The sequence below is a fragment of the Lissotriton vulgaris genome, chromosome 2_1 (genome assembly GCF_964263255.1).
Source record: "Lissotriton vulgaris chromosome 2_1, aLisVul1.2, whole genome shotgun sequence".
Lineage (NCBI taxonomy): Eukaryota > Metazoa > Chordata > Amphibia > Caudata > Salamandridae > Lissotriton > Lissotriton vulgaris.
The window spans coordinates 715,134,673-715,161,337 of NC_141687.1; the positions used below are offsets into that span (position 1 = coordinate 715,134,673).

The 26,665-nt window shown below is 51.5% G+C and overlaps 1 protein-coding gene across 2 annotated transcripts in view; it reads right to left on the reverse strand.

Annotated features, from left to right (window-relative positions):
- IPO7 (importin 7) overlaps positions 1-26,665 on the reverse strand; it is a 262,709-nt gene that overhangs the window by 9,937 nt on the left and 226,107 nt on the right. Inside the window, exon 24 of one of the 2 annotated variants that reach the window (XM_086955971.1) lies at positions 7,960-8,076. In XM_086955971.1, the coding sequence (XP_086812097.1) occupies positions 7,960-8,076 (117 nt within the window). The remainder of the gene's footprint in view (positions 1-7,959; positions 8,077-26,665) is intronic. The other variant, XM_086955972.1, reaches the window with a different exon arrangement.

The window sequence follows — 26,665 nt, forward strand, 5'->3', positions numbered from 1 at the left end:
CTAGGGTTTATCCTAGGGTTTAGCGCTCTGGTAGGCTCTTTAAAGATCTCCCCAGCATGTTTTAAGACACCCTTCAACATAGGCAGAGTCTTGACAGTTCTCTCTGAGACGGAAAGGTGTCAAAAAGAAAGTCCACTTCAATGGGGTCAGCATGGAGCTGGAAGTCATGATTTTTAGCCGCCCTTTCAATGAGGGCATTAAACGCCGCTGAACCCTCTGTAGGCGACCTTTTTACAGCATAGAGTTGTGTCTGGGGTAGAGTGAGGATCAACTGGGGCAGCACCAGCTGCCCAGGGTTCATTGATATCACCAGGGTCGGTGTAGTGAGGATAGCTGTACTCATCACCATCCCCAGCGTCCACGTCCGAGTAAGTGGGTGAGACATCATGGCCATGTGGAGAAAGTGGTTCCACGAGAACATGAGTTGAAGTGGAATCCTTTTTCTTTAAAGGAATTTTATAGGACTCCATTGGCTGTTCCGGGGCAATTTTTCGTTTATGGAGGGAAAGTCTGCCTGTTTCGGCATCGATAAAATGTTCTTGTTGTTCTTCCAACGAAGATTGTCGATGCTTTAATGTTGGGACCACTGTCGTCGACTTGGGCACCGATGACACCTTCTCGGGCACGCCGGCGCCCATCCTAGGGGTGAAAGCCTTCGGCGCCACTTTTGGCGGCAGCGTTAAGTGAATGGGCGTCGATGCTTTTTGAGGTTTCTCGATCGGCTTCGAAGGTGGAGGATCTTTCGGGCTGACAGTCGAGGTCTTCTCCTTGATGCGCTTTAGGGAGTCCGCCACCTGCTTGGAGAAAGCGGCGGACGGCCGCGCCGAGTCGACGGGAGTCTTCGAGGCACCACCAGACGTGGCCTCGTGGGTTGTGCCGCTTTTGGCCTCATCACCGAGTCCCTTGTTTGAGTCTACCACCTTCGGTGCCGATTTACTCGGTTCGACCACCTTGACCTTTGTCTTCGGCGTGGCAGACTTAGTCGCGACGCCCTTGACCTGTGTCTTCGGATCGACCACACTCTTCTGCTTAGTCGGCACCGATGGCTCCGAGGCCTTCGATCCGGCCAAAGTAATGCGCACTTTCGGTTTCGAGGGGGCACCAGTGCTTTTGCTTGCGTCGAGACCGTTGGTTTTACTCTGTTTCGATTTTGCAGGGTGCGGCTCAATAGTAATGTCTGTAGCCGCGCCCGAAGGCGGGGCCGTAGAACCCATCGTAAGATCTTGGGTAAGGCCTAGTGGCGATCCCTCGACCTGAGCCTTTTGAAGCGTTTCGGCCCCAATGTCAGTTGGAGTTAGCTCTTCGCTCGAGCTATCCTCCATGGCCCCAAAGGCCCCATCGTCTTCTCCTACCTAGTTTATGACTTCCTCTGCTTCGAACATTTCAGCGTCCGCGTCGTAGTCTTAGTCGGCCTCCGACGCGGGATTCAACAGGTTTTCACCAACTTCCCGGTGAGCTCCCTCATCATCCCCGGCATCGAAGATGTCCACAGGCGCCGGTGCAGTCTGCTGGGCCTCCTGGCGCGCATTGTGTCGATGCTTAAGCGTCTTCTTGGATCGAAAACGGGAACAAGCCATGCAACTGGCTTCGTGATCCGGCGACCGACACGTTGCACACCGGGTGGACGTCGATGTGGGGATACTTTGAGTTGCACACTGGACATCTCTTGAACGGGCTCCGTTCCATGATGAACAGTCGATAAGGTCTGTTGCGTCGACTGTGCCCTCTGCGTCGAAAGCACGCGGTTCTCTGGAATCCGGCTCGGAACCGAGCTGGAAGAAGCAGGCACCGAACGCAAGACTATACCGACGAGAAAACTAAAAGCCTTTTGGCCGCAAGAAAGTTTATATAGATTCCGACTAGAGTGAACCAATATACATCCGAACCCAATGGCGGAAAAAAACAATCTGAGGATGGAGTCGATGCCCATGCGCACTGTAGTCCAGGGGAGGAGCCCCATATCACGTGAAACTTCGAAGACTCTTCCAGGACAACAATGTGCGATCATCCGGACCCAACACTAGGCGGCGATCTATGCACAGATATGAATTCAGCAGCCCACATGCCTCGAACTGATATTGTTCATCATCGTCATACCCCATATATCCTCAGTAGTGGGTGTGGGTGAGTACGCAGAAGTGTCCTGGCCATGGTACCACAGTCTCAAAAAGGACAGGTGATGTTGCAGAATCCCTTTTCTTTTTGAGTGGAATTTTGTAGGATTCCAGAGGATTTTCCGACCTGATCTTCCTTTGATAGATAGTAAGTCTACCAGATTCGGAGTAGATATGTAGCTTCGACTGGTCATCATACGAGGGCTCTTTGTACATAACGTCCTCGTCCAGAGGGTGACTCCTTTTCCCCAATGACACCTGTTTGGGTGTTTTTCGACCCCAGGTTTTGGATCGAGCGCCTTGGGGTGTGCAGTCGGTGGCAGTCAGAATTTTATTGGTGGCATATAGTGTCTTTAGACAGACTGACCTTCGGCGCCGGCGTCTATGTAGGCCCGACTGACTTCGCCTTTTCATTAATAAGTCTTTGGCCCTGCGTCGACTTCGGTGCTGGTGGCGTCGGAGGCCGTCTCCTATGCCTCGACTCAACATGGTCCTTTGAGGCGCTTTTGGATTTCGACGCAAGGCTTTTGACGAGCTGTGGCCTGTCAACCGGATGCTTCGGATCGAGAACCTTCCGAGACTCTAGTCCCTGGTTTGTGTCGCTGTCTGTCGACGTAGACTTCTTCGGATCGACGTGCTTGGTCTTAATGGCGGACTTCAGCGCACCGATCTTCAGTTCGACACTTTTTACTTTTGACCCCGCAGGGTCATAGACACCTTTTTTCTTCGTCTACTCCGATGGGTTAGAGCCTTACGACCCGAAGACTGTTTTCAGCAGTTTTGGTTGAGTCGATGGCTTTCGGTTTCGATTTGAGTAGTTGAACCGATGGCTCATTGATGTATTCTTAGCCAGGCCTTGACGCGGGGCTATAGAATGTTCATGATCCTGGCCAAGGCCTTCTGGCGATGCCTCGACCTGAGCCCTTGGAAGTCTTGGAGTGTCTGTTTCGGGCCCCGTACCCACTGTTGGGCTCGGTTCATCGCTCGAGTCGCGTCATCAACGGCTCCGATGGGGGGATACGTCGTCCCTTACCTAGACGACGTTTTCATCTTAGAAGTGGTCTTAGTCGTCTTCATAATAGTTGGAGTCATGCTCCGAACCGGGATCCGACTGCTGCTCTGGATCCTCTGTCTCGACAACCTCATAGTCGCCGAAGATATTCACCGGGTCGGGCGCTGGCTTCGACATAGTTTGCCTCGCTGCGCGTCGGAGTCTAAGCCTCTTCTTCAACCTGAATCGAGCACAAGCTAGACAGTAGTTCTCATCGTGCTCTGGTGATAGGCACTTGTTGCACACTGGGTGTACATCGATGTGCGGGTACTTAGAGTTACAGAGGGGGCATCGTTTGAACGGGCTCCGTTCCATCGACGATCGGGGATCCGGTGTCGAAAAGGCCACGCAGCTATTAGATGTCCTGCTCAAGAATAACTGGAAGAAGAACTCTGCACCGATCGAAACAATATCTACGACCCCGAAGGCCTTTTGAAAGTTTCCGAACTTCAGTAAAGAAAAGTACATCCGAACCCAATGGCGGAAAAAAACAATCCGAGGATGGAGAGGATGCCCATTCGCACTGTAGTCCTGGGGAGGAGCCACCTATCTCGGGATACTTCGAAGACTCTTCCAGGACAACAATGTGCAATCATCTGGACTAAACACTAGGCGGTGATCCATGCACAGATTTGAATTCAGCAGCCCGCATGCCTCGAACCTAATGTTCTGAGAGCCCGTTCCACAACAGTCAGGTAGAGGTAAAGGAGGATTGACTTCACTTCCATGAAAGCTTTAATGACAGTTTCTGAACAGGGAAATGTTGCCTGTTCTGAAGATAAGTGACTGCAGTCGCTAGATGCAATCGTATGGATGTGACAGCTAAACCACAAGTTTACAGATAAAGCAGGTAGCAGAGAATTTCTTGTACTTTGACTGCTAGTGGGTCAATAGGTTTGGACCGAAAACAGAAGACTTCCACTTTGCCGCATGACCGGTCTGAGTAGTAGGTCCGCCAGTCTCTTTAAAAAGGATTCTGGTGGAAGGTTAAAGTATCCAAACTCTAAGACCTCAGGAGCCAGATCGCAAGATTGCGTGACTTGTGGTCCGGATGTCTGATTTCTCCATGACTCTCCATAGGAAGGTCTGGCCTGTTGGAGAGTTTCCCCCTAACAGTTTTAGAGTTCTATGATGGAGGAGAACCACGATTGTTGTGCCCATGAGGGAGCTACCAGGATGATGGTCTGAGATGTCTGCAGAAGCTTCTAAACCACAACCGGAAGTAGCAAGAGAGGAGGAAAAGTGCAGTAAACATCCCTGATCAGCTTATTCATAGTGCATGCCCTTGGACTACAAGTGTGGGCGCCTGGAGGCTAAGTTTGGGCACCTGGCATTTTCTGCTGTGGCATAGAGGTTCATGTCTGATAGTCCTCAGCGCCAGAAGTACTTCACTCAGGACTTGAGGGGTTCCCAATTGGGGACTTGTTGCCACATCCTGCTAAGTAAGTCGGTAAAGTAATTGTACACTCCCGCTAAGTATTCAACTAACAGCTGGATTTTGTGTTCGAGTGCCCACCTCCAGATGCTTTGGGAGAGTTGAGGAGCTCTGGTGCGCCCTTGCTTCGGAAGGCAATACATGGCTGCCATGTCGGCAGGAACGTGGATTCCTTGTATGCGCAAGTTAGCAGCCACTACTGTGAGGCACTTGGTAAAAACCCTAGATGCAGTAGCGACTCCCAAGATGAGCACTTTTAACTGTTAATGCAGTCTACAAATCTTAAGTGCCGGATGGATTGGAATGAGGGAATAGGCATCCTTGAGGTAAAGTGCGTCATGAAGTCTCCTTGTTGCAGTGGCAAAATGACACCCTGAAGAGACACTGTGAGATGTTGGCCTAATATGTAGTGCTCACTATTCTAGTGATCACTGTGTATCATTCCAAACTACCCTTATGTCTATTTTAGGGTTAGATATAGGTATACTATATCTACAGCAAAGGGTGCTTACACCACTTTGCCCCAGCTGTCGGGCAGCCAGTTGTGTCAGATTTAGATGGCCAGCCAGGGGTGGCATAATACATGCTGTAGGCCCTGGGTACACCAATGCCCCGAGTTACAGGGTCTGATAAGGTGGCCCAGTACCAATTGGTTAATGCACCTAAGGTACACGTGTCAATTTAGTGAGAGAACAGCAAGGCTGTGGGTCTGATTAGCAGGCCCACAGCCAGAGAAGCAAAAAGCAAAAATCTGGGGTGATCATAGGATTGCAGACCCTACTCTCCTACAGTCACCATGTAAACGGGCTATGAAAGAATTGATTAGACCAATATTGGACCCAATGCCTTTAAACGGAGTGATCCATCCGTTTTTGAGATCAGGCAGAAGCAAATCAGAGCATAGCAGTGGTGGCTTTGAAGGAAGCCACCTTTACCTCTTATTTTGGATCGTTACCTCTGTAGGAGCCTCAAAAATAGCCTCTAGGATAGGCATGTGTGCACGTCGGTATGAGATGGAAGTTTTGGTGTGGGTGCAGGGGGTTTGGGGACAGTTGGTTTTGGAACCTCCACAATAAAATGCACAGCAAAAGAACCTGCAAAGGGTAGGGGTTTGTAGAGAACCCATTGCTTTAGCTGTTGTGTCCATAATTTTTTCTAATAATTGTTCAACCTTTTGTACAATGATGTTGCCATCGAAGGGCAGGTTGAGCAAATGCTGTTGGACCTCTGGTTTGAAACCAGATTCAGAGCAATATTTGCCTGTGCAACAGGACACTCTAGTTAAACCCCACTAGCAGCAATGTCTGCAGCATCCAGGGCACAGCGGATGTAAGTGCTGGAGATTTGTTTCCCCTCAGACTATTTTAAATCCTCTTTTCTTCCGCTCTTCTGGGAGATATTGGAGTTCTTCCATTTCATCAAATGGGGTAGTCATACCTGGAAAGCAGTTCAATGGGATTGGAAATATACCAACGGTTGGCAGATTGCGCAGCTACCACCCTCTTAACGAAGTATGCATTTGCTTACTCTTTATCTGGTATGGGGAATCACCATTGGTTTGAGAGTTAACACTTATGGCCTGTTGCTACTACGAATCGGGTGGAAGCTGGCCCCGGATGTAGAGAGGGTCATTTAGTAAAGCCTTATATATTTTTGTCCACCCTTGGTATTTTGTCTCTCGCACGTACTGGATCATAACAAATCTGGGGTGTGCGAGCATGCCTTCAAGCAAGGGGAGATCTGGAGCAGAGCAGTGACTGGAGGAAAGTCTCAAAATGAAATCCCCCCCGACGGCTCAGTATAGAGATTCACTTTGTAGAAGGAGGCAGTTCTAACAATCAAGTTGTGGTAGGATGTAGCATCATAATGTGGGGCAGATCAGGCAGGATTCAAGTCAGGATGTGTGTTCACTAGTGGGTCAGTGTCATAAGGGTCCCAGGGATCCTGGTGAGATCGAAGGTACCCCTCCCACCCCCCCACCTTGACACTCTCATAAATCTGACCGAGGTGACATTAATCCCCACCGCAAGGTGTGTATTGCACAGGGTCCCCTTGAGAAGTAGGTGAGTGTTTAAGGATTGGCAGGGGTGGCAGTGTAGAAAGTAGCAATGGGCTTTTAGCCGTGCCCACTTTTTTCACAACTTTGGTGGAGGTGGCATGTACAAGGCATCTTTGAAGGACCGCTCCCGTTTGGATGGTTGAGCAGCAGATCTAAGGGCGGTGAGTATTTGGTCCATATGAGGATGAATTACAAGAGGTTTCTGGCAGGCATTGGTCTCTTCTTGTAGCTTATGAAGAATCTGTTCTACAGTCCCGATCTATGACCAGACTTGCCAGTCAGCGCCGAAGAACTCTGCTTGGCATCGAGGCAGGTGCAGTCGTTGTCGAAGTAGACGGTCTCGGTTGTTTCTTCAGTACAGAGCAGGGGCTGGGAGATGTGCCCCACCCATTCCCTTGAGCCATATGCATTAAATACATGGCGATGGACAACTGCAGAACTCCAAGACCATGCCACTGTTTCTTGAACAGTTTAGTTTATAACACTACCCCCCCCCCCCCATATGCAAATTGCTTCCTCAGATGCAAAGGAGTTCACAAAATAGGCCATTTACCCAATAGTATGATTATACTTGGCCAGCAAAGGACAAGTTTGAAAACTAAGGGCCAAACATCCTAGATTGATAGTTAAGCCCCAAAGCATACATCTCGATTTCTTCTTAGAGGGAATAGAAAAGAGTCTTCGATTTAAACTATGAAGCGCATGCCTGAACCATCAGGTTTCCAGAAGTCTGATTGGAAGACAAAGAAGAGGGGGGGGGGGGGGGGGGGGTATCTACAGGCAAGCTGATGCTGTAAACATGTACTTTCAAGCATCAGGCATAAACACTCCAAGCTTGGTATAAGCCTCCGTCCAATCCTAAAATACAGTCTATAAAAGGCTCAATAATACCCTCATTGGCCTGCTTGTCCAACAAAATGTCTGAACAAGGTTGAAAACTGTATCCAGCATTTGCATACATACTCCCACCCTCTCCACATTCTTAAGTTTCAAATATCTTACTTTAAGTGCCAGCTTCCAAAACAAACTCATACTACACAAGTCATCTTTGCCTCTTGTACCTCACCGACTGTGTACAGGGTAACATGTTGGGAATATTGCATTTCTCATCCCCATTATGGCAAAAGCTACATTTTTGAGACTATAAAACCATACTCTAAGATTACAAATCCCATGTGGAAAGTCAGGCTTAAGTCTTCTCTATGCCCACTGTTTACCCATACAAAATGAGTAAGATAGGAAAAAACAAGACACTTAAAAAAGCCAAGCTCCAAATCATGAAACCGAAGCATTAAAATACCATGGGCTGCTCGCCTCTGTTCTGCCAGGGTTGCTATGTCTTGTAACTGTTTTCCTTGTTCTTCATTCAAGCCATTTGTCAGAGCTTGGTACCAGGCAGGATCACGATTCTGAAGTGCTGACAAATACAAAATTGAGCAGTTAGCATCCACACCAAAAAGCACACAACCAAAGCAATACAGCCAATTGCAAGAGAACCATGCTGAATGAGCTCACAGGAGGAGGTATTTTACTCCACTTCTGGATCTGTAAAGTTGAGGCTTTCTGTAGGTGTGGGGAGGGGGTAAGGTGGGCGGCACAGAGTTGAAGTGATATACTGGGGCACAGAACCACAAAAGGAAAATACATTAAAAAATTGTCAATCCAGGTCACTGTATTGTCAGCTAGTGCTCAAATATTCATTTAAACTTTACCAGACTGCTTTATTGTACAAAATCTGCTTGTGGCTGTGAGGGTGGGGGTTGAATTTAACAACTATGTTAAAGGGAAGATACACATAGAAAAACCAAAAATGCATACAAAAGCAGGTGTTACATTATTAGTGGTCATCCTTCATGCCAACTTCAATTAAAAAGAACAAAAAATGTTGCAATGGTTTTGGAGACATGATTAGCCAAACTGTGGTCAAGTGCTGTAACTCCAATAATTTTTAAAGAGATTCCGGTCCCGTTTCAACCCATTACCACTATCCAAATGTCGGGTGCCATAGACTACAACATACTAGTCACATACTGGACATTTACTGCCTTCACGCAGCCGGTCTAGAAACAAAAGGATATCACAAGCCCCTGTTAAGCCCATTTTCGCCAAATATGGAACATAACTATGTTGGACTATATTATATCTACTGTCTTGAGAGTATACAAGATGATTGTTCTCAGATCTACTTTACTGCGCTCTAATAGATTAACAGATCCAAGCGATTGTGGGCTCTTTGTGCAGAACTGTTTGTAGTTCTACTAAATGCTTCAGTAATACTAGCTTGATCTTTATAAATCAATAGGAAAACAAGTTACTTACCTGTAACTACGGTTATCCAGTATTGGTATCTTTCATAGATTCACATACCTTCCCCGTTGCGGGAGTCCCACGGTAAATAAAAAAGCAGTGCCAAAGGTAAACAGTAGTAGGCCCAAAAGAAAAGGCCTGAGGCATAGATCTTAGAAGCCTATCTACATCATTATGCTAAAAGAACCAGAAATTTGGTCACAACCAATCACCCTCTAGAACCCTCTGCAGAGCCAGTTCTCCTCAGATTTTCGTTAGCACAAGTGGGAAATAAGTATCCCAAAACAGAGAACGGACTCTCTGCATGTGAATCTATGAAAGATACCAATACTGGATAACCGTATTAACAGGTAAGTAACTTGTTTTCTTATTCAGTATTTGGGTTTCTTTCATAGATTCACATGCCTGAATCAGAGTACCAAGCAGTATACCAAGTATACAGTCAGTTGTGGATGGTGGGAGACTTGTGCTGATAAACTCCCAGTTGCATCCATTATTTGTTAAGAGGTTTGAAAATGCAAACCTTCAAAGTTAAAACATGAGTTATAACTAAAGAGACATGCATAGTAATGTCCATACATGGATATGTACGCCATATACACATATACGAAAGTACATATAAATAATGTGTTCTAATCGCATAACCTTATGTATACCGTGAATGATGACTGTAGGAAGGTACATCCTGACTATGGTTGCCCCCAACTTTTTGCCCGGTGTTTTAGCTGTTTTTTGACATAGTCGACCTGGGGCCCTGCCAATCAGGACCCCAGGCCTACTGCTCTCTCTGTAAAATGGATTCCATGTACCTTAGGTACATTTCCAATTGGTACTGGGCCACCTTATCAGACCCTGTAACTCAGGGCATAGGTGTACCCAGGGCCTACCAGGGGCTGAAGCATGTATTATGCCACCCCTGGCTGGCCTCCTAAATTTGACACAACTGGCTGCATGACAGCTGGGGCAAAGTCGTGTAATCACCCTTTGCTGTAGATATAGTATACCTATATCTAACCCTAAAAATGGACACACAGATTCCTATCAGTCACTCCTATGGCAGGCCTTAACAATCCTGAAGGCAGAGTGCTTGGAATCGTGTGAGATGGTGCTCTGGCATGAGCTGAGCCTGTCTGCAGCTTGCGGAACCAAGTCCTAATAGCTGTTCCATGATATCGCATACCATATACTCTTAAGTGCATTATAATCCTCGCGGTTAAATGCCATCTTTGGTATTGCTTTATCAAAACATGTCGAGTAAGGTGTCATACGAATTGGAATACTAACCCCTCGCCAATTCTGGCGACGGGGTTAGCATTCCACCCTTCTAGAGGGACACGACATGTATGTAACTGTGAACCCCGGTTAAAGTTAACTGAAGCCTCAGCTCCACAAAATGGATGCTGCCACCACAGACATGAGTCTGACCCCCTGCAGCTGGGAGTCCTTCCAGCGAGGGGAGCCTGGACAAAGGGTTTCCTGTCGAGGGCGGTGCTAGCACCGTCCCAGACAGGGTTTTGTGTATCCTGGGTAGGCAGGGCTTTACAGGAAGGTGATTGCTGAGTGGCACCCCGGTGCTCACTACGCATAGGCCGGTCAGAACCAGTTCCAGGGGCACACCAGCCCCTGGCCTGGGGAAAGTCCGGCATGGGAGAGGGGTGTAACCACCCCCCTCCTAGTCCCACCCATAGGCAGGACCTAGTCACCGGGTCAGCCCCCTTTTTTAGTATAAAGATAGGAGCGGGCCCCCTGTTCAAATTAGATCTTTGGAATCAAGACACGACTTTCTGCGAAAAGACATCAAGATTTCTTCTTCAAGATTCTCCCTTGTGGCTAAGGAGTAGTCACCCTGCATCAGCGGGCACCATCCTAAGAACACTGCGGTCTGCTGCAAGTCCTTCCTCCGGAATCCGACGACCCAGCTCGACGAGACACGGCTTCCCTGGCACCTCTGACCTCTACAGCCAAGCTGAGAACCGTGAGTGCGACGAGACCTCGAGGGACCGAAGATCGCCAAGACTGCACGACTTCTTTGCAACAAGCCCACCGTGTGCTCCACTGGTGAGTGCTTTGGGGTCCGAGAAGCCCCAACCCTGAGCAGCTCCAGCACCGAAGATCAGCCCTCCAGCATCGCCACGATCTGCGTGGGGCCCTTCTGCTTTTTGCTGCTCACCGAGTTGTTTGGCTACTAGCCGGCTGGCTTGTGGCCTTCTTAACGACGCCCGACGACATCACTGCTGCTGGTCTGGTTGCTCCAGACTGGCCCTTGCTTCCTTCTTCAAGAGAAGCACCCCGGACCCTCCTGGTCCACTCCAGACGCCATTTTGAGTCCACCGCGTGGGCTTGAATTTGCCAAGGCTTTGTTGCCCAATCCTGGGTCCAGCGACGCCGACAGCTTCATCCATAGTGGGACAGCTCGCTCCTCCATCCTGGTCTCCGACAACGCCTCCTGGACCGTGAGATCTGCAGAGCACAGCGTCGCCCACTCACCTAGTCGAGGTGACTACCATCCGGTGCCCTCCTGGTGCCACCTGACTACTGGCTAGTAGTCACGAACTTGGTCCCCTCTGCTTTCAGGTGTCATCCATCTTCAAGATCCAGGCTTGGATCACTTCGAACTCTCTTCACTGGTCGCCTGCCAGCATCTTTCTTCCAGGCTCCTGGTCCGTCTACGAGGATTCCCGACGTCTTTTGAGACATATGCAGCTGCAGCCCCTGGGCTAGGTAACTTCGGCATTTCGGTGCCCCAGCATAGCCTCACTATCCAAGGGTCAGGATCCACTTTCGTTTTCCTCCTACCAGATCGGGTTCACCAGAGAACACTAACTTTGTGAAATCTAGCTACCATAGACTTTGTCCCGCATCCCGCGTGAGAGTGCACACTCTGCACCCGAGTCCCCTAGGCCTCCTATTAGTAATCAGAAGGTTCAGTAGTCAAGACCTAGCGATTCCAAAGCCTATTAGTACTGTACTTACCTGCTAGTAATTTTGCATTCCACTTTCAGAGTATATGGTTTTCCGTGCCCCTCGGGCATTTGTATATACTGTGCTAACTTAAGTATTTTCGTAAGAGTTTTGTTTTGTGCTTAGTACCCTGTCCTCATAAAGAGTACAGGGCTGTTGTGATTTTAATAAATACACTGTTTATTTTCATAACACTTGTGTGGTGTCCTTTCACTGGGTGTTCAAGGGGTACATGTGTGGTATAACAGCTGGCTTAACACGCCCTCTCGAGTCTTTAGCCTTAGACTGCTCGTATCCATGCTACTAGGATAGCTGGTCTATAAGGTTGACTTACAACCAATCAATAAGGGTTGTTTGGACTGATATATAATGTTCACTATTCTAGTGAACACTTTGTATCAGGCCAACTTCTCACAATGACAATCAGATATTTAAAAAGCCAAAGGTTACCTGAAACTGGTGTCAAAGAAAAAGGTGGCGTAGGACAGCCTGTCCAACTGCCGAATCCTCTTGACATGTAGACTGAAGGCAGTAATGTCTCGTTAAAGTGTGGACATTTTTCCAGGTCGCAGCACAACATATTTTCCGGAGTTACTTCAGCAAACAAAGCGGTTGATGCTGTTCTTGTCGAATTAGCTTTGACTTTCCTCTGCAAAGGTTTGTTAGCCTTGTCATGGCAGAAATGAATAGCAGATGCCAGCCATCTGGCTATTGTTGCCTTTGCTACAGCATTTCTAAGAGTTGCTAGACCATAAGCCACGAACAGCTGGTTGGATCGTCTGATATCCTTAGTTTTCTGTAGGTAGAATTTTAAACAGCGTTTAACATCCAGCGAGTGTTTTGCTCTTTCAGCTGGAGTAGATGGATCCGAAAGAATGTTTTTAATCTTACCGGTTTGTTCAAGGGAAATTGTGTTGGTACCCTAGGAATGAACCTGGAATTTGTTCAAAGGGTTACATAGTCTCGAGCAAAATGTAACAAGCATTTGCAATGCAATAGGTCTCGCATTAGGAAAGTTTGAGCTATTGGTATTGTAAATGACAATTTTTTCATTTATGTGTTGGTTTTGAAAATAGCGAAATAGCTTTGTCATTTACAATGCCAATAGTTTTAACTTTCGCAATGGTGACACCTATAGCATTTGTAATGCAATATGTGTTGTATTTACGTGACTGGCTCTGCGACTGAGCGGAGCCGCTTCCCCCAAACCACGCGCCTGGAGACCCTCACGGGTGAGTAGCGGTGCTTTATGAGTAGCGTGCTTTAAAATTCCCTGACTGATTGATTCCTTTCTTTATGCATCCTACAAGTCCAGTATCTGGCCGAAAGAAACATTCGTGGTTGTATATTTATTTATAATATGGCTGGAGATAGAAGGAGGGCAAAAATCTATCTGCCGATTTCCACGGTGGCTTTGATAGTGAAAATAAAATAAGATTGCAATAAATTAGAAACTGCTTATTTTAGCGTTCATTTTTAAAGTGCTTATCCACGTGTGTGCTGCATAATTGTACCAGAAGAACCCTTTCATCAAGAGGAGCAATAGACGGAGAATAAAATGAACTCACTTGCAAATTGCTTGCACTCGTTTAATATGTAATCCAATCAAATCTGGGCAATAAAATAGAAAGAAAAAAGGTGAGATCCGGGTCTTCTATAATTAACGCTCAACAACCTCTACTACTTCTGAATCTGGAACTCAAACGTGATAGCAGACGCTGGAAGGGCACTCTCTACTCTATATGCCAACTTTAAGATCAACGCTCACACGGATGAAGATGCCGACCTAGGAGATGGACGCAGTGACTGCTCAAGAGCTTGTGTTCTGTTGATTCAGAGCACACTAAGCTGTCTATGACTGATACATTGCGAATTAAACAACTGAATAACTTAACCGTCTCCACTACAGTAACAAAAGATCATAATACAAGTTTGCATACTGCTCTGTACTATGCCATCCGCGAGGTGGCAGTGCTGTGCTTTTAATAAGTAAAATGAAAACCACAGAGCAAGATAGTTTGTAAAGTAAAGCGGTTTACTAATTTAGTCAAATGCAGGTCTAGAAAAGGGAGGTTTGTGCTGTCCCCAAACTATCTTTAAAAAACCGAACATCGCCTCCCACAGAAGAGCCGCGGCTGTTTTGAGCACCGGAGCAGGCAGGAGCCTACCCTGCGCCCCGGTGCCAAAGGAGGGAGGAAGAGTCCTGCTGCCGGGCCCTGCAGCTGCCGATGAGAGGAGAGCCGCCGCACCAAGGAAGCCGGTGAGTGGGGCTTCACCTTGTTGCTGAGCTGCGAGGGCGGGGGGCATGTGTGTGTGCGCGTGCGGCGGGGGGTCTGTGTATGTGTGCGTGCATGTGTCTTGGAGTCTGTGTGTATGTGTGTGTGACTGTGTGCGCGCGCACACGTGTGTGTGCATGCACGGCTGAATTGCTGCAAACGTAGTCTGAGCCGACGTGCGCGTGCACGAGGTCAAATCCAGCGGAAAAGCGCGTGGCACCCTCTTGTCCGTCATTCCCCTGAAGTCGATAACTATAGTTGTCGATCTGGACTGCATCCTACGGATGCTTACCAGCTCGACCTAAAAAGGGGTTCCTTTATATTGAAAGCTTGGATTTCACTAACCCTTTTTTACCGAGGTAAGAGCCAGTAAATGGGCAACCAAGTGATGAATTGGAGATCAGTTTTATGGATCGGCTCAAATGGACACTTCATTAACTGTGCTAGCAGTGTTGAGTTCCCACTCTGGAAGGGTGCTCGCATTGGAGGGAAGGCTCGGAAAAGTCCTTTCATAAATTGTTTGGCAAGTGAAGAAGATTTCCTGAATCTGAAAAGAGCAGCAAGATGTACTTTGACCGATGAAAACGTAAGCCCAGACTTGGCTAGAAAAAGCAGATCATGGAGAACTTGTTCTGCAGGAGCTGTAATGCACAAGTTACTACTTGTGTAACGATATATCTGTAAGAGACATTAGTTAGTGATAGATTCCTTACCTTAGAATATCCCCAGGCGTCAGACTGGATCCGGAAATTTTTTGCGTAGCAATACCCCTGCGCGCTGTTAGGCGTCGTCTGCGGCTCCGCGTCCGTCGTCGGCGTCGTGAGCGCCGGGATGACGTCATCGGAGTATATAGACGGCGCCCATGCGCGCTGACGTCAGTTCTGATAACACAGCTTTTCCGCGCCAGATACGCAGAGCCATGATAGAACTAACACTGGTGCCATGAAACTAGGGCCCTGCAAGGGGATGACCTTAACCCTAAATATTGGTTCGCAGAACGGGGAGGATGGGTGGGCGGTAAGGAATCTATCACTAACTAATGTCTCTTACAGATATATCGTTACACAAGTAGTAACTTGTGTATCTGAAAGAGACACGTTAGTGATAGATTCCTTACCTTAGAATAGATACCCCAGCAATACCAACCCCGGTGGTGGGTCTGCGAACCAATATCACACCAGAAAGTCCTGGAGGACGGAACGGCCAAAGAAGCCATCCCTCCGGACTTGACTGTCCAGGCAGTAGTGTCTTGCGAACGTGTGCAGCGAGGCCCACGTGGCTGCCTGACAGATGTCCTGCAGGGGGACACCGCGGCCCAGGGCAGTTGTCGTTGCCGTGGCCCGAGTGGAGTGAGCCCGCAATCCAGCCGGGGGCTCCTTCCTCGCCATGGAGTAGCACGCTTGAATACACAAGATGATCCATCTTGAGATGGTCCTCTTGTGCACCGCCTTTCCCTTCTTCGCGCCCACGTAACCAACGAAGAGTTGGTCATCCACCCGGAATTGGCGTGTGCGATCTAGGTAGTAGGAGAGCGCACGTTTTGGATCCAGACGGTGGAGCCTCTCCTCCTCTTTTGAAGGATGCGGAGGCGGGAAGAAGGTTGGCAAAGTGATGGACTGCCCGATGTGGAAGGCCGTGACAACCTTGGGCAGGAAGGAAGGCCGTGTACGTAACACCACCTTATCAGGATGAACAGACAGGAAAGGTGGAGAAGAAGAAAGAGCCTGGAGCTCACTCACCCTCCTGGCAGAGGTGATGGCAACCAGGAATGCCGTCTTTAGAGTAAGGAGACGAAGAGGGCAGTTATGAAGTGGCTCAAAGGGAGCACACATCAGATAGGTGAGAACCAGATTCAAGTCCCACTGGGGCATCACGAAGGGAACAGGAGGAAACATGTGCGTGATGCCCTTCAGAAATCTACTTACAATAGGAGACTTGAATAAAGAGGGCTGATCTGGTAGCCTCAAGAAGGCTGAAAGAGCAGAAAGGTACCCTTTAAGAGTGCCCAGAGCAGAGCCCTGCTGGGCAAGGGAAAGAAGAAAGAGCAGCACTTCCGAAAGGGGTGCAGAGAGGGGATCCACAGCCTTTGCTGCGCACCATGCCACAAATCTGTTCCACCGGCAGGCGTATACCGACTTAGTGGAGGGACGCCTGGCTGCCAGAATGATGTCACAGACTTCGGGAGGCAAGTCAAATGGCCTCAGCTGCCGCCGCTCAATCTCCAAGCTTGTAGGTGGAGACTGGACAGGTTCGGGTGCAGGACCGTCCCCTGCTGCTGCGACAGAAGGTCCTCCCGAAGAGGCAGACGAATCGGGGGATCGACTGACATGCTGAGTAGCCCGGGATACCAGTATCTTCGTGCCCAGTCCGGAGCCACAAGGACGACCTGGGCCCGGTCGCGCCTGATCTTCTTCAGCACTCTGGGCAGAAGTGGTATAGGCGGAAAGGCGTACAACAGACCGCAGCTCCACTCGCGACAAAAAGCGTCTCCGAGCGAGTGCCGCCTTGGAAACTCCAACGCGCAGAACTGCTGACATTGCGCGTTCTCTTCTGTGGCGAATAGATCTAACCAAGGCTCTCCCCACTGTCGAAAGAGACCTTGCGCCACATCAGAGTTCAGACGCCATTCGTGATCCATCATGCACCGGCGGCTGAGTTCGTCCGCCCTGGCATTCAGAGAGCCTGCCAGGTGTTGAACCACCAGGGTCACGCCCTGATGTTCCAGCCACTGCCAGAGGCGCAGAGCCTCCTGGCAAAGGGTCCACGACCCCACACCGCCCTGTTTGTTGCAGTACCACATGGCGGTGGTGTTGTCGGTGAACACTTGCACCACGCTCCCCCTGACAGAGGGGAGGAATGCCTTCAGTGCAAGACGAATCGCCCGCAGCTCCAGAAGGTTGATGTGGAGCCGGGACTCCGCCGGAGACCAGAGGCCTCTGATCTCCGCCTCTCCCATGTGGCCTCCCCAGCCCCGGAGGGACGCGTCCGTCACCACTACGTGCTCCGGCTGGGGTAGGGAGAGGGGTCTGCCACTGACCCATTCGCGGTCCGTGAGCCACCACTGCAGTTGCTTCGCAGTGCCCTCCGAGATCAGGACATGATCGGACAGGTTGCCCTGATGCTGGGCCCACTGAAACTTCAGGTCCCACTGCAGAGCCCGCATCCGCCACCTGGCGTGACGCACCAGAAGGATGCAGGAGGCCATCAGTCCCAGAAGCCGCAGCGTCAACCTGACCGAGACTCGGGATAACGGTCTGAAGACAGGAATCAGAGCCTGAATATCCCGAACCCGCTGCTCGGGTGGGTAAACCCGAAACTGCGCCGAGTCGAGAACCGCTCCGATGAAAAGGAGCTTCTGAGAGGGACACAGGTGCGACTTCGGCACATTGATGGAGAACCCCAGCAAGTGCAGGAGGTCGGCCGTAGTCTGGAGGTGGCTGACGACTGTCTGGGGCGAGCCCGCCTTCAACAACCAGTCGTCGAGGTAGGGGAAGACTGATACCCCCTGCCTGCGCAGATGGGCTGCGACCACCGCCATCACCTTCGTGAACACCCGTGGGGCGCTGGTAAGGCCGAAGGGGAGCACGGTAAACTGAAAGTGCTCTAGGCCTACCGTGAACCGCAGGTAACGCCGGTGGGCCGGCAGGACGGGGATGTGGAAATAGGCGTCCTGCAAGTCCAACGCTACCATCCAGTCTCCTGGGTCCAGGGCAGCCAGGACCTGAGCCAAAGTGAGCATCTTGAACTTCTCCGTCCGGAGGAAGCCGTTGACGTTCCGCAGATCCAAGATAGGGCGTAGGCCCCCTTTGCCCTTCTTGGGTACCAGGAAGTAATGGGAGTAGCAACCACGTCCTGCTTCTGGCCCAGGAACGCGCTCGACGGCCCTCTTGGCCAAGAGGGCCGAAACCTCCTCTTGCAGAAGTTGCAAGTGATCCCCCGACACACGGTGGTATTGTGGTGGCATGGATGGAGGGGATGACTCGAAGGGGAGGGAGAAGCCCCTTCGGACAATTTGCAGCACCCACCTGTCCGAAGTGACTGTATGCCAGTGGGAGAGGTGATGGCGAACCCTGCCTCCCACAGGCGTCACATGGGCCTGGAAACTCGGACTAGGAAGGTTTTGAGGCAGGGGCTGCTGAGGGAGGTGTGGACTGGCCTCGCCGCTGGCCCCGACCACCGCCACGGCGGTTCCCACGTCCCCCACCGCGTTGTTGTACATTCTGCGGCGCGTGGCTGACGGTACGTGGTGGGGCGCCCCTTCCGTGGCCACGAAAGGAGCGAAAGGCACCCGATTGCTGGCGTGGGGCCGTAAGGCCCAAGGACTTGGCCGTGGCCCTGGAGTCCTTGAAACGTTCCAGCGCATGGTCTGCCTTGTCGCCGAAGAGGCGACGGCCATCAAACGGCATGTCCAGGAGGGTGGCCTGGACATCGGCCGAGAAGTTGGCGGACCTCAACCAGGCGTGGCGTCGAACCGCCACCGTCGTTGCCATCGCCCTGCCCAGTGAGTCCGTGGTATCCAGCCCACACCGGATGGAAAAGCGCGCCGCATCTCGGCCGTCCGCAAGGGTTTGGCTGAGTTTAGCCCTGACCTCCTCAGGGCATTGTGGCAGCACCTCCGCAACCGTGTCCCACAGAGTGTGGGTGTAGCGGCCCAAGAGACAGTTGGTGTTCACTGACCGTAGCCCCAGGCTTACAGACGAGAAGACCTTCTTCCCGAACTGCTCATATCTCTTGGATTCCCTGTCGGGCGGGGCCGACGGGAATGCGGATTGGGAGGTAGAGGCCTGGATGACCAGGCTCTCGGGGGTGGGATGGGTGGACAAAAAGCATGGGTCGCCCGGTGCCGGGCGGTAGCGTCTGGCCACGTTCCTGTCCACAGGGGGGCCTGTGGCGGGCTTGGACCAAGTGCCCAGCAGAACGTCACACAAGGCCTCATTGAACGGCAGAAGGGGCTCCGTGGAACCGGACTGCTGTTTGAGGACCTCAGTGAGGAGATTAGTCCTCACGGCCGCGACGGGGAGCTGAAGGTTTAAGGCCTTAGCTGCCTTCGTCAACACTACGCTGTAAGCAGAACCCGCCTCCGAAGCCACAGTCGGGGGCGACGTAAATCCAGTGTCTGGCGAGGTGTCAATACCACTGGCCTCCCCAAGCTCATATGTCCAGTCCTGATGCGACTGGCAATCACGTGCCAGAGGGTCCTCGGACCCCTCCCATTGCTCCTCGTCACCTGGTTCCTGGAGACCAGGAGTAACAGCCAGGGCCTCCTCGTGGAGATAGAATTCTCCGAAGGCCGACGGAATCGGCGCCCAGCGGCGCCCCTCCGACACCTGAGTAGGACCGTAGGAAGCATTGGGGTCGGCAACCACATCGGCTGCCGGTGACGACACCTGAAGGGACGGCGCCGGTGAGGTCGTAAGGTCGACCGGCGGGGTCCCGGATCCGGAGCCGGATCCAGCGAGGTCGCGCGGCGCCGGGACCGAAGTCGCCAGCGGCGCCGGGGCCGAAGCGCCCGACCCGGAAGGACGTGCAGACGGAGCCGATCGGCCCGAAGGCGCCACGGGAACCGACTGAGGAGGGAGGGCCCTCATGGCCATGAGGTACCTCTCGACCTCCTCCTGCGACGCGCCGTGCCCAGGGACCCGGAGGTGTGGGGCAGGCGGCGACGCTTGCGACTCCCGCGGAGCCGCGTGGGCGGTGTCGCCCGAGTCCCCGGTCGCATCGTGCGAGCGACGGGGCGGGTCGGAGGATCGATGGTGTCGCTCCGACCTCTCATGCCTCTTACCTGAGGACTTGGAACCGGACGATCGGTGACCACTTCCGGAGCGTCGATGACTCCGACCTCGCGACCTGTCCCTCGACCTCCCGTGGGACCGGGACCGGGACCTGGAGCGGCCGACTGCCTCAGCTCGAGACGCTTGCGGGACCGCTCCCGCCTAGCCTTCGACGTCAGGGCCCGGCAGTCGTCACAGGTTCGATCGTCGTGGTCGAGGCCTAAGCACTTCAGGCACCGGCGATGGGGGTCCGTGACCGACATGAGTCGGCCGCACTTCGAGCAAGGCTTGAACCCGGGCATCCCTGGCACCGATAGTCGAGAAGCGACTAAATAGAGGATCAAAAAGATCAAAAAAGTTTTCAGTCAAAAAGTGACTGGGGGTAGAGCTTCTTCCGGATCTGCGCTAGCTGGCGCGGAAAAAAGAAGAACTGACGTCAGCGCGCATGGGCGCCGTCTATATACTCCGATGACGTCATCCCGGCGCTCACGACGCCGACGACGGACGCGGAGCCGCAGACGACGCCTAACAGCGCGCAGGGGTATTGCTACGCAAAAAATTTCCGGATCCAGTCTGACGCCTGGGGATATTCTAAGGTAAGGAATCTATCACTAACGTGTCTCTTTCAGATTGAGTGAATATTATTCGCCTCACACCAACAGCAAAATCGCTTCCATTTGGGGCGATAAGTCTTGACTGCTTTGAGCACGAGATTTGGCCAATATTTCACAACAGTCCTTTGAAATGTTGAGGGCGTTGAACTCTAAGAAATTAGAAGCTGTGCGTTCAAGTGCAGTGACTGTGGGTCCGGATGAATCACTTGGCCTCCGTCCCTGGACAACATCGTAGGTGTCGGCAGTAGGCGAATGGGCTTGTCTGGAGACAATAGTAGAAGTTCCAGGAACCAATATCGTCTTGGCCTTTCGGCTCAGCCGCCATCTTCTGTTTCTTCGGCGCCGAGGCCTCCGAAGCTTTCGATCAGACTAACGTGATGCGCACTTTCGGTTTCGATACTTGCACCTGCGCAGTATCTGGCGTCGAGACCGTAGGCTGAACTTTCTGTTTTGTTTTGACAGACACTTGTTGCACACCGGGTGGACGTCGATGTGTGGGTACTTAGAGTTACAGACCGGACATCTCTTGAATGGACTTCGTTCCATGATGGATGGTCGATAAGTCAGGAGCGTCGACTAGGCCTTCTGCGCCGAGAGCACGCGGAAGTACAAAACTGGCTCGGAGCCGAGCTAGAAGAGTAAAGCCGAACGCAAGAATACCGACGTATAGACTAAAGACCTTTTGGTCTTAAGAAAGTTTTTCTATCGATTCTGACAAGAGGGAATTAAAGACATCCGAACCCAATGGCGGAAAAAAACAATCTGAGGATGAGTCTATGCCCATGCGCACTGTGGTCCAGGGGAGGAGCTACTTATCTCGTGATACTTCCAAGACTCTTCCAGGACAACAATGTGCAATCATCCGGACCTAACACTAGGCGGCGATCTATGCACAGATATGAATTCAGCAGCCCACATGCCTCGAACTTATACCACCTTGCCCTAGCTGAGTGATCAGCCAGTTGTGTCAAATAGTCAGGCCAGGAGTGACACAATATGTGCTGGAGCCCCTGGTAGGCCTTGGATTCACCTATGCCTTGGGTACCTAGGGTACACTGTACAGGGGCTCACAAGGTGATCCATGGTCCAATTGGTAAGGCACCTAATGTAAATTTAGAGCCAACAGCAGGCTGTGGGTCTGATTGGCACGCCCACAGCCACATTGTCCTAAATCAGTAAAGCAAAAATTTGGGATGACCATAGGATAGCAGACCCTACTCTCCTACAGCCATCAGCCCCAGAGCCGCAGTGTCAACCTGACAGACTGGGCATAAAGGCTGAAAGAGTGGAATCAGACCCTGAATATTTCGAACCCGCCGTTCGGGAGGATAAACCCGAAACTGCGCCGAGTCGAGAACCGCTCCGATGAAGGGGAGCTTCTGGGAGGGGCACAGGTGCGACTTCAGCACATTGATTGAGAACCCCAGCTGATGCAGGAGGTCTGCCGTCCTCTGGAGGTGGCTGACGACTGTCTGGGGTAAGTCCGCCTTCAACAACCAGTCGTCGAGGTAGGGGAAGACTGAAACCCCTAACCTGCGCAGATGAGCTGCAACCACAGCCATCACTTTCGTGAACACCCGTGGGGCACTGGTAAGGCCGAAGGGGAGCACGGTAAACTGAAAGTGCTCGTGGCCTACCGTGAACTGCAGGTAGCGCCTGTGGGCCGGCAGGATGGGGATGTGGAAATAAGCATCCTGCAAGTCCAACGCTACCATCCTGGGTCCAGGGCAGCTAAGACCTGAGCCAGTGTCAGCATTTTGAACTTCTTCCGGAGGAAGCAGTTGACGTTCCATAGGTCCAAGATAGGGCGTAGGGCCCCTTTGCCCTTCTTGGGTACCAGAAAGTAGTGAGAGTAGCAACCACACCCTACTTCTGGCCCAGGAACGCCGCTAGATGGCCCCCTTGGCCAAGAGGGCCGTAACTTCCTCCTGCAGAAGTCGCAAGTGATTCCCCGACACGCAGATCCAGAAGCTGATCCAGTGGGGACCTGCGGCGCCGGGCCCGAAGGCATCGGCAGCCAAAGCACCCGCCGGCGTCTGGGCCGAAGCATCCGACCCACTAGGGACCCCAGACAGGTCCGCTGGGCCGGAAGGCGCCGCGGAGCCAGTCGGAGGAGAGAGGAACCTCATGGCCATGAGGAAGCGCTTGATCTCCTTCGTCGCTTGCTGCCGAGGGACCGGAGGGTATGGGGCAGGTTGCGACTCAGGCGGAGCCGCGTGGGCGGTGTCGCCCAAACCCCCGGCCGCATCGAGAGGGGGGGTGGTGTGTGTGTGTGAGAGTCGGAAGAGCGTTGACGTCTTAGACTTCTTGTGCTTACCTGACGACTTCGAGCCTGAAGAGTGATGTCGACTCCCGGAGCTATGATGGCTCCGACCCCCGCGACTGGTCCCTCTACCTCTGTCCGGACCGGGACCTCTCGCGGGGCCAATGCCAGAGCTTGAGCCGCTTGCGGGAGTCAGGGCTCGGCAGTCTGTGTAGGCCTTGTTGTCGTGGTAGACGCCGAGACAGTAAAGACACTGGCAGTGAGGGTCGGTTATCGACAGTCGGTCGCAGGCCTCACAGGGCTTAAAACCTGGCATCCCTACCGGAAAAATGATCAAAAGAGATCGTAAAACGTTTAGTCAAAACGTGAATAAGGTACCACTTTTTCCAGATCTGCTCTGCTGGCGCGGAAAAAAGAAGAACTGAAGTCAGTGCGCGGAGGCGGCGTCTAAGTACTCAGACTACTTCGTCACGGCATCCACGACTGACAGGGAGCCGCAGACGCCGCCTATCGACGCGCAAGGGTACTGCTACGCAAATATTTCCGGATCCAGTCTGACGCCTGGGGATATTCTAAGGCAGGGGTACTCCTAGTACAGCCCGCGGGCGGCCCAGCAAGCCTTCCCTGGCGGCCCGCCTTCCTTGCATACTTCATACCAGTGTTTTAAAAAAAAAAAAAATAATAATAATTAAGAGTGTCAGCAAACTAAGTTACAGCAGCGCGACTCGGAGACTGCTGCTCTGTGGGAGCCGGCTGGGCGATTCATGCCATAGTTAGAGTGGAGCTGCAGGGGCGCTAAGAGGTGAACAACACAGCCTCATTAACATGCTAATGGTCTTTTAAAGACCTGTGAATGTGCTTGGAGCGGCTATGTGTGTGTGTGCTCCAAAGCTGTCTCAGCCCGGGCTGACACAGAGGCAGGGTGAGATGGCAGAGGGAGAAGGAAAGAAAGGGATGGAGTGAGAGAGAGGGAGAGAGGGCGGGAGGGAGAGAGGGCAGGAGGGAGGGCGAGAGGAGAAAGGGAGAGAGGGAGGGCGAGAGGAGAAAGGGAGAGAGGGAGAGAGAGTGGGGGAGGGAGAGTGGGGGAGGGAGAGTGGGGGAGGGAGAGTGGGGGAGGGAGAGTGGGGGAGGGAGAGTGGGGGAGGGAGAGTGGGGGAGGGAGAGTGGGAGGCAAAGAGAGAGTGGGGGAGTGAGTGAGAGAAAGAGTGAGGGAGTGAGAGGGAAAGGGAGACAGAGGGAGGGAGGGGGACAGAGGGAGGGAAAGGGAGACAGAGGGAGGGGGGACAGATCGAGAGAGGTGTGTATGCCGGGTCTGGTGGCTCAGTGGACAAAGGTGTCCGCTGCAGGGACCAGTGATCAACCTCATGGTCAGTTTTTTTGGTTGCTTTAGCCCCGCCCCCTCCCCCACTGACCCTACCCCCACTGGTGCAGCCCTCAGACACAAACCACAGTGTAAATTTGGCCCCCGAAAGAAAGTTTGTGAGTACCCATGTTCTAAGGTAAGGAATCGAATACTAACCCGTTTCTTTCAGATATTCCACGCCAGAAGCACAGAGCCATGCAAGACTGACCACTGGTGCCCAAAACGGAAGGGGAATCTTTAACCCTAGAAGTCAGTTCTCAGAACGGGGAGGATGGGAGGAAGACATGGAAGACATGGCTTGGCAGTTTAGGCTGGTCTGTTCCCATGAGGCACAGGGTCAGACTGATTCGCATTTGGCCAGGTCTGAACTGGGGTGGCAGAGTGAGCTAAAGAACTGTGATGGATTAAATCCAGATCAGTTGACTGGGGGTGAGTGTTTTATTTGCTCAAACGCTCCATCCATCATCCCCTTTTATATTGCATGTGAAATAGCTCAGGATACCAGACTCTTTATGCCCAATCTGGAGACAAGAATGACTTGGGTCCGGTCATGCTTGATCTTTAGCACTCTGGGCAGAAGTGGTATAGGCATAAAGGAGTATAGAAGACCGCAACTCCACTTGTGACGAAAAGCGGAGCCTAGAGTGCCGCCTTGGAAATTCCATTACACAGAACTGCTGACATTGTGGGTTCTCTTCTGTGGCAAACAGATCTAATCAAGGCTCTCCCCACTGCTGGAAGAGACTTTGCACTACCTCAATGAGGACTCCATTCGAAATCCATCATGCATCAGCGGCTAAGTCCATCCGCCCTGGCGTTCAATGAACCTGCCAGGTGTTGAACCACCAGAGATATATGTCGATGTTCCAGCCATGTCCAAAGGCGAAGAGTGTCTTGAAATAGGGTCCACGACCCCACCCTGCACTGTTTGTTGGAGTACTACTTGGCAGTGGTGTTGACATACACTACTCTTCCCTGGACAGAGAGAAGGAATGAATGCCTTTGGTGCCAGACAAATCGCCTAAAGTTCCAGAAGGTCGATGTGGAGTTCGGACTCTGCCGGAGAGGCCACTGATCTCTGCCTCCCATGTTGCTGCCCCACGCCAGCAGTGATGCATCTGTCACCACTGAACTCTGGTTGGGAAAGGGATCTGCCGTTGACCCAATCCTGGTTCGTTAGCCATCACTGCAATTGCCGTGCATTGCCCTCTGAGATCTGGACGGAATCAGAAAGAATCCCCTGATGCTATGCCCACTGGAATTTCAGGTCCCACTTAAGACCCCGGATATGCCACCAGCAGGATAAAGGAGGCCATGAGGCCCAGTAGCCTCCGGGTCATTCTGACCAAAACCCGGGATAAAGGCTGGAAGATATAAATCATAGCCATAATATCTTAGACTTGCTGCTTGGGAGGATAAGCCTGAAACTGTGCTGCGTCCAGAACTGCTCCAATGAAGAGTAGCTTCTGAGAGGGAATCAGGTGTGACTTTGGCACATTGATGGTAAACCCCAGTGAATGCAGGAGGTAGGCCGTAGTCTTGAGTGCGGAGACAGCCTGAGAGCCCGCCTTCAGCAGCCAGTCATCGAGATAGGGGAGGACTGGAACCCCTGATGTGCGCAGATGAGCTGGACCCACCGCCATCTTTTGTGAACACCAGAGGAGCACTGTAAGGCCAAAAGGGAGCACAGTAAACTGAAAGTGCTCTTGGCCTACCGTAAACCGTAGGTAACGCCGGTGGGCCCGCAGGAGTGGGAATGTGAAAATAAGCGCCCTGCAAGTTCAACGCTTCCATCCAGTCTCCAGGGTTGAGTGCAGACAGGACCTGAGCCAGTGTCAACATCTTGAACTTCTCCTTCCGGAAGAAGCGGTTGACATTCCTGAGATCCAAGAAAGGACGCAGTCCCTTGTCCTTCTTGGGCACCAGAAAGTAATGGGAACAACCACCCACATCTACTAACAAAAAGTAACTGTGGGTCTACAAATGTCTACTAGTGTTCTCTGTGCCTAAGAAACCTATAATGTATGTATCATATATACAATTGGAATAAAACAATATATTTCATGATGTGAAAAAATATCCATCAGTTATCGTTCTGTACCGCCTTCATCAAATGGGTCTCTTCACACAATGAAGAGTCTATGTTGTAACCACTTAAAATTTCTTTGAAAATGTGTGTGGCTCAATGTGAAGCAAAATATATCAATTAGTAATTAGTAATGGCGTGTATTGATAACCGAAAAGCAGTGCATGAAAAAAAGTGAAAGTGATAATAGTGAAATGTTTAAAATTGGCGATTCAAGGGGAAAAAAACACTATTGGGTACCCTCAGCTTCCAATGGCTAAAAATCAGTGCAAATACACCAGTAGTCTCCTATTCTTCAGTTTTTCCACCAGTTCTGCTGCCAAATGTGGGTGTTTGAACCAGGGTCTGGCATATGCAGCTAGTCT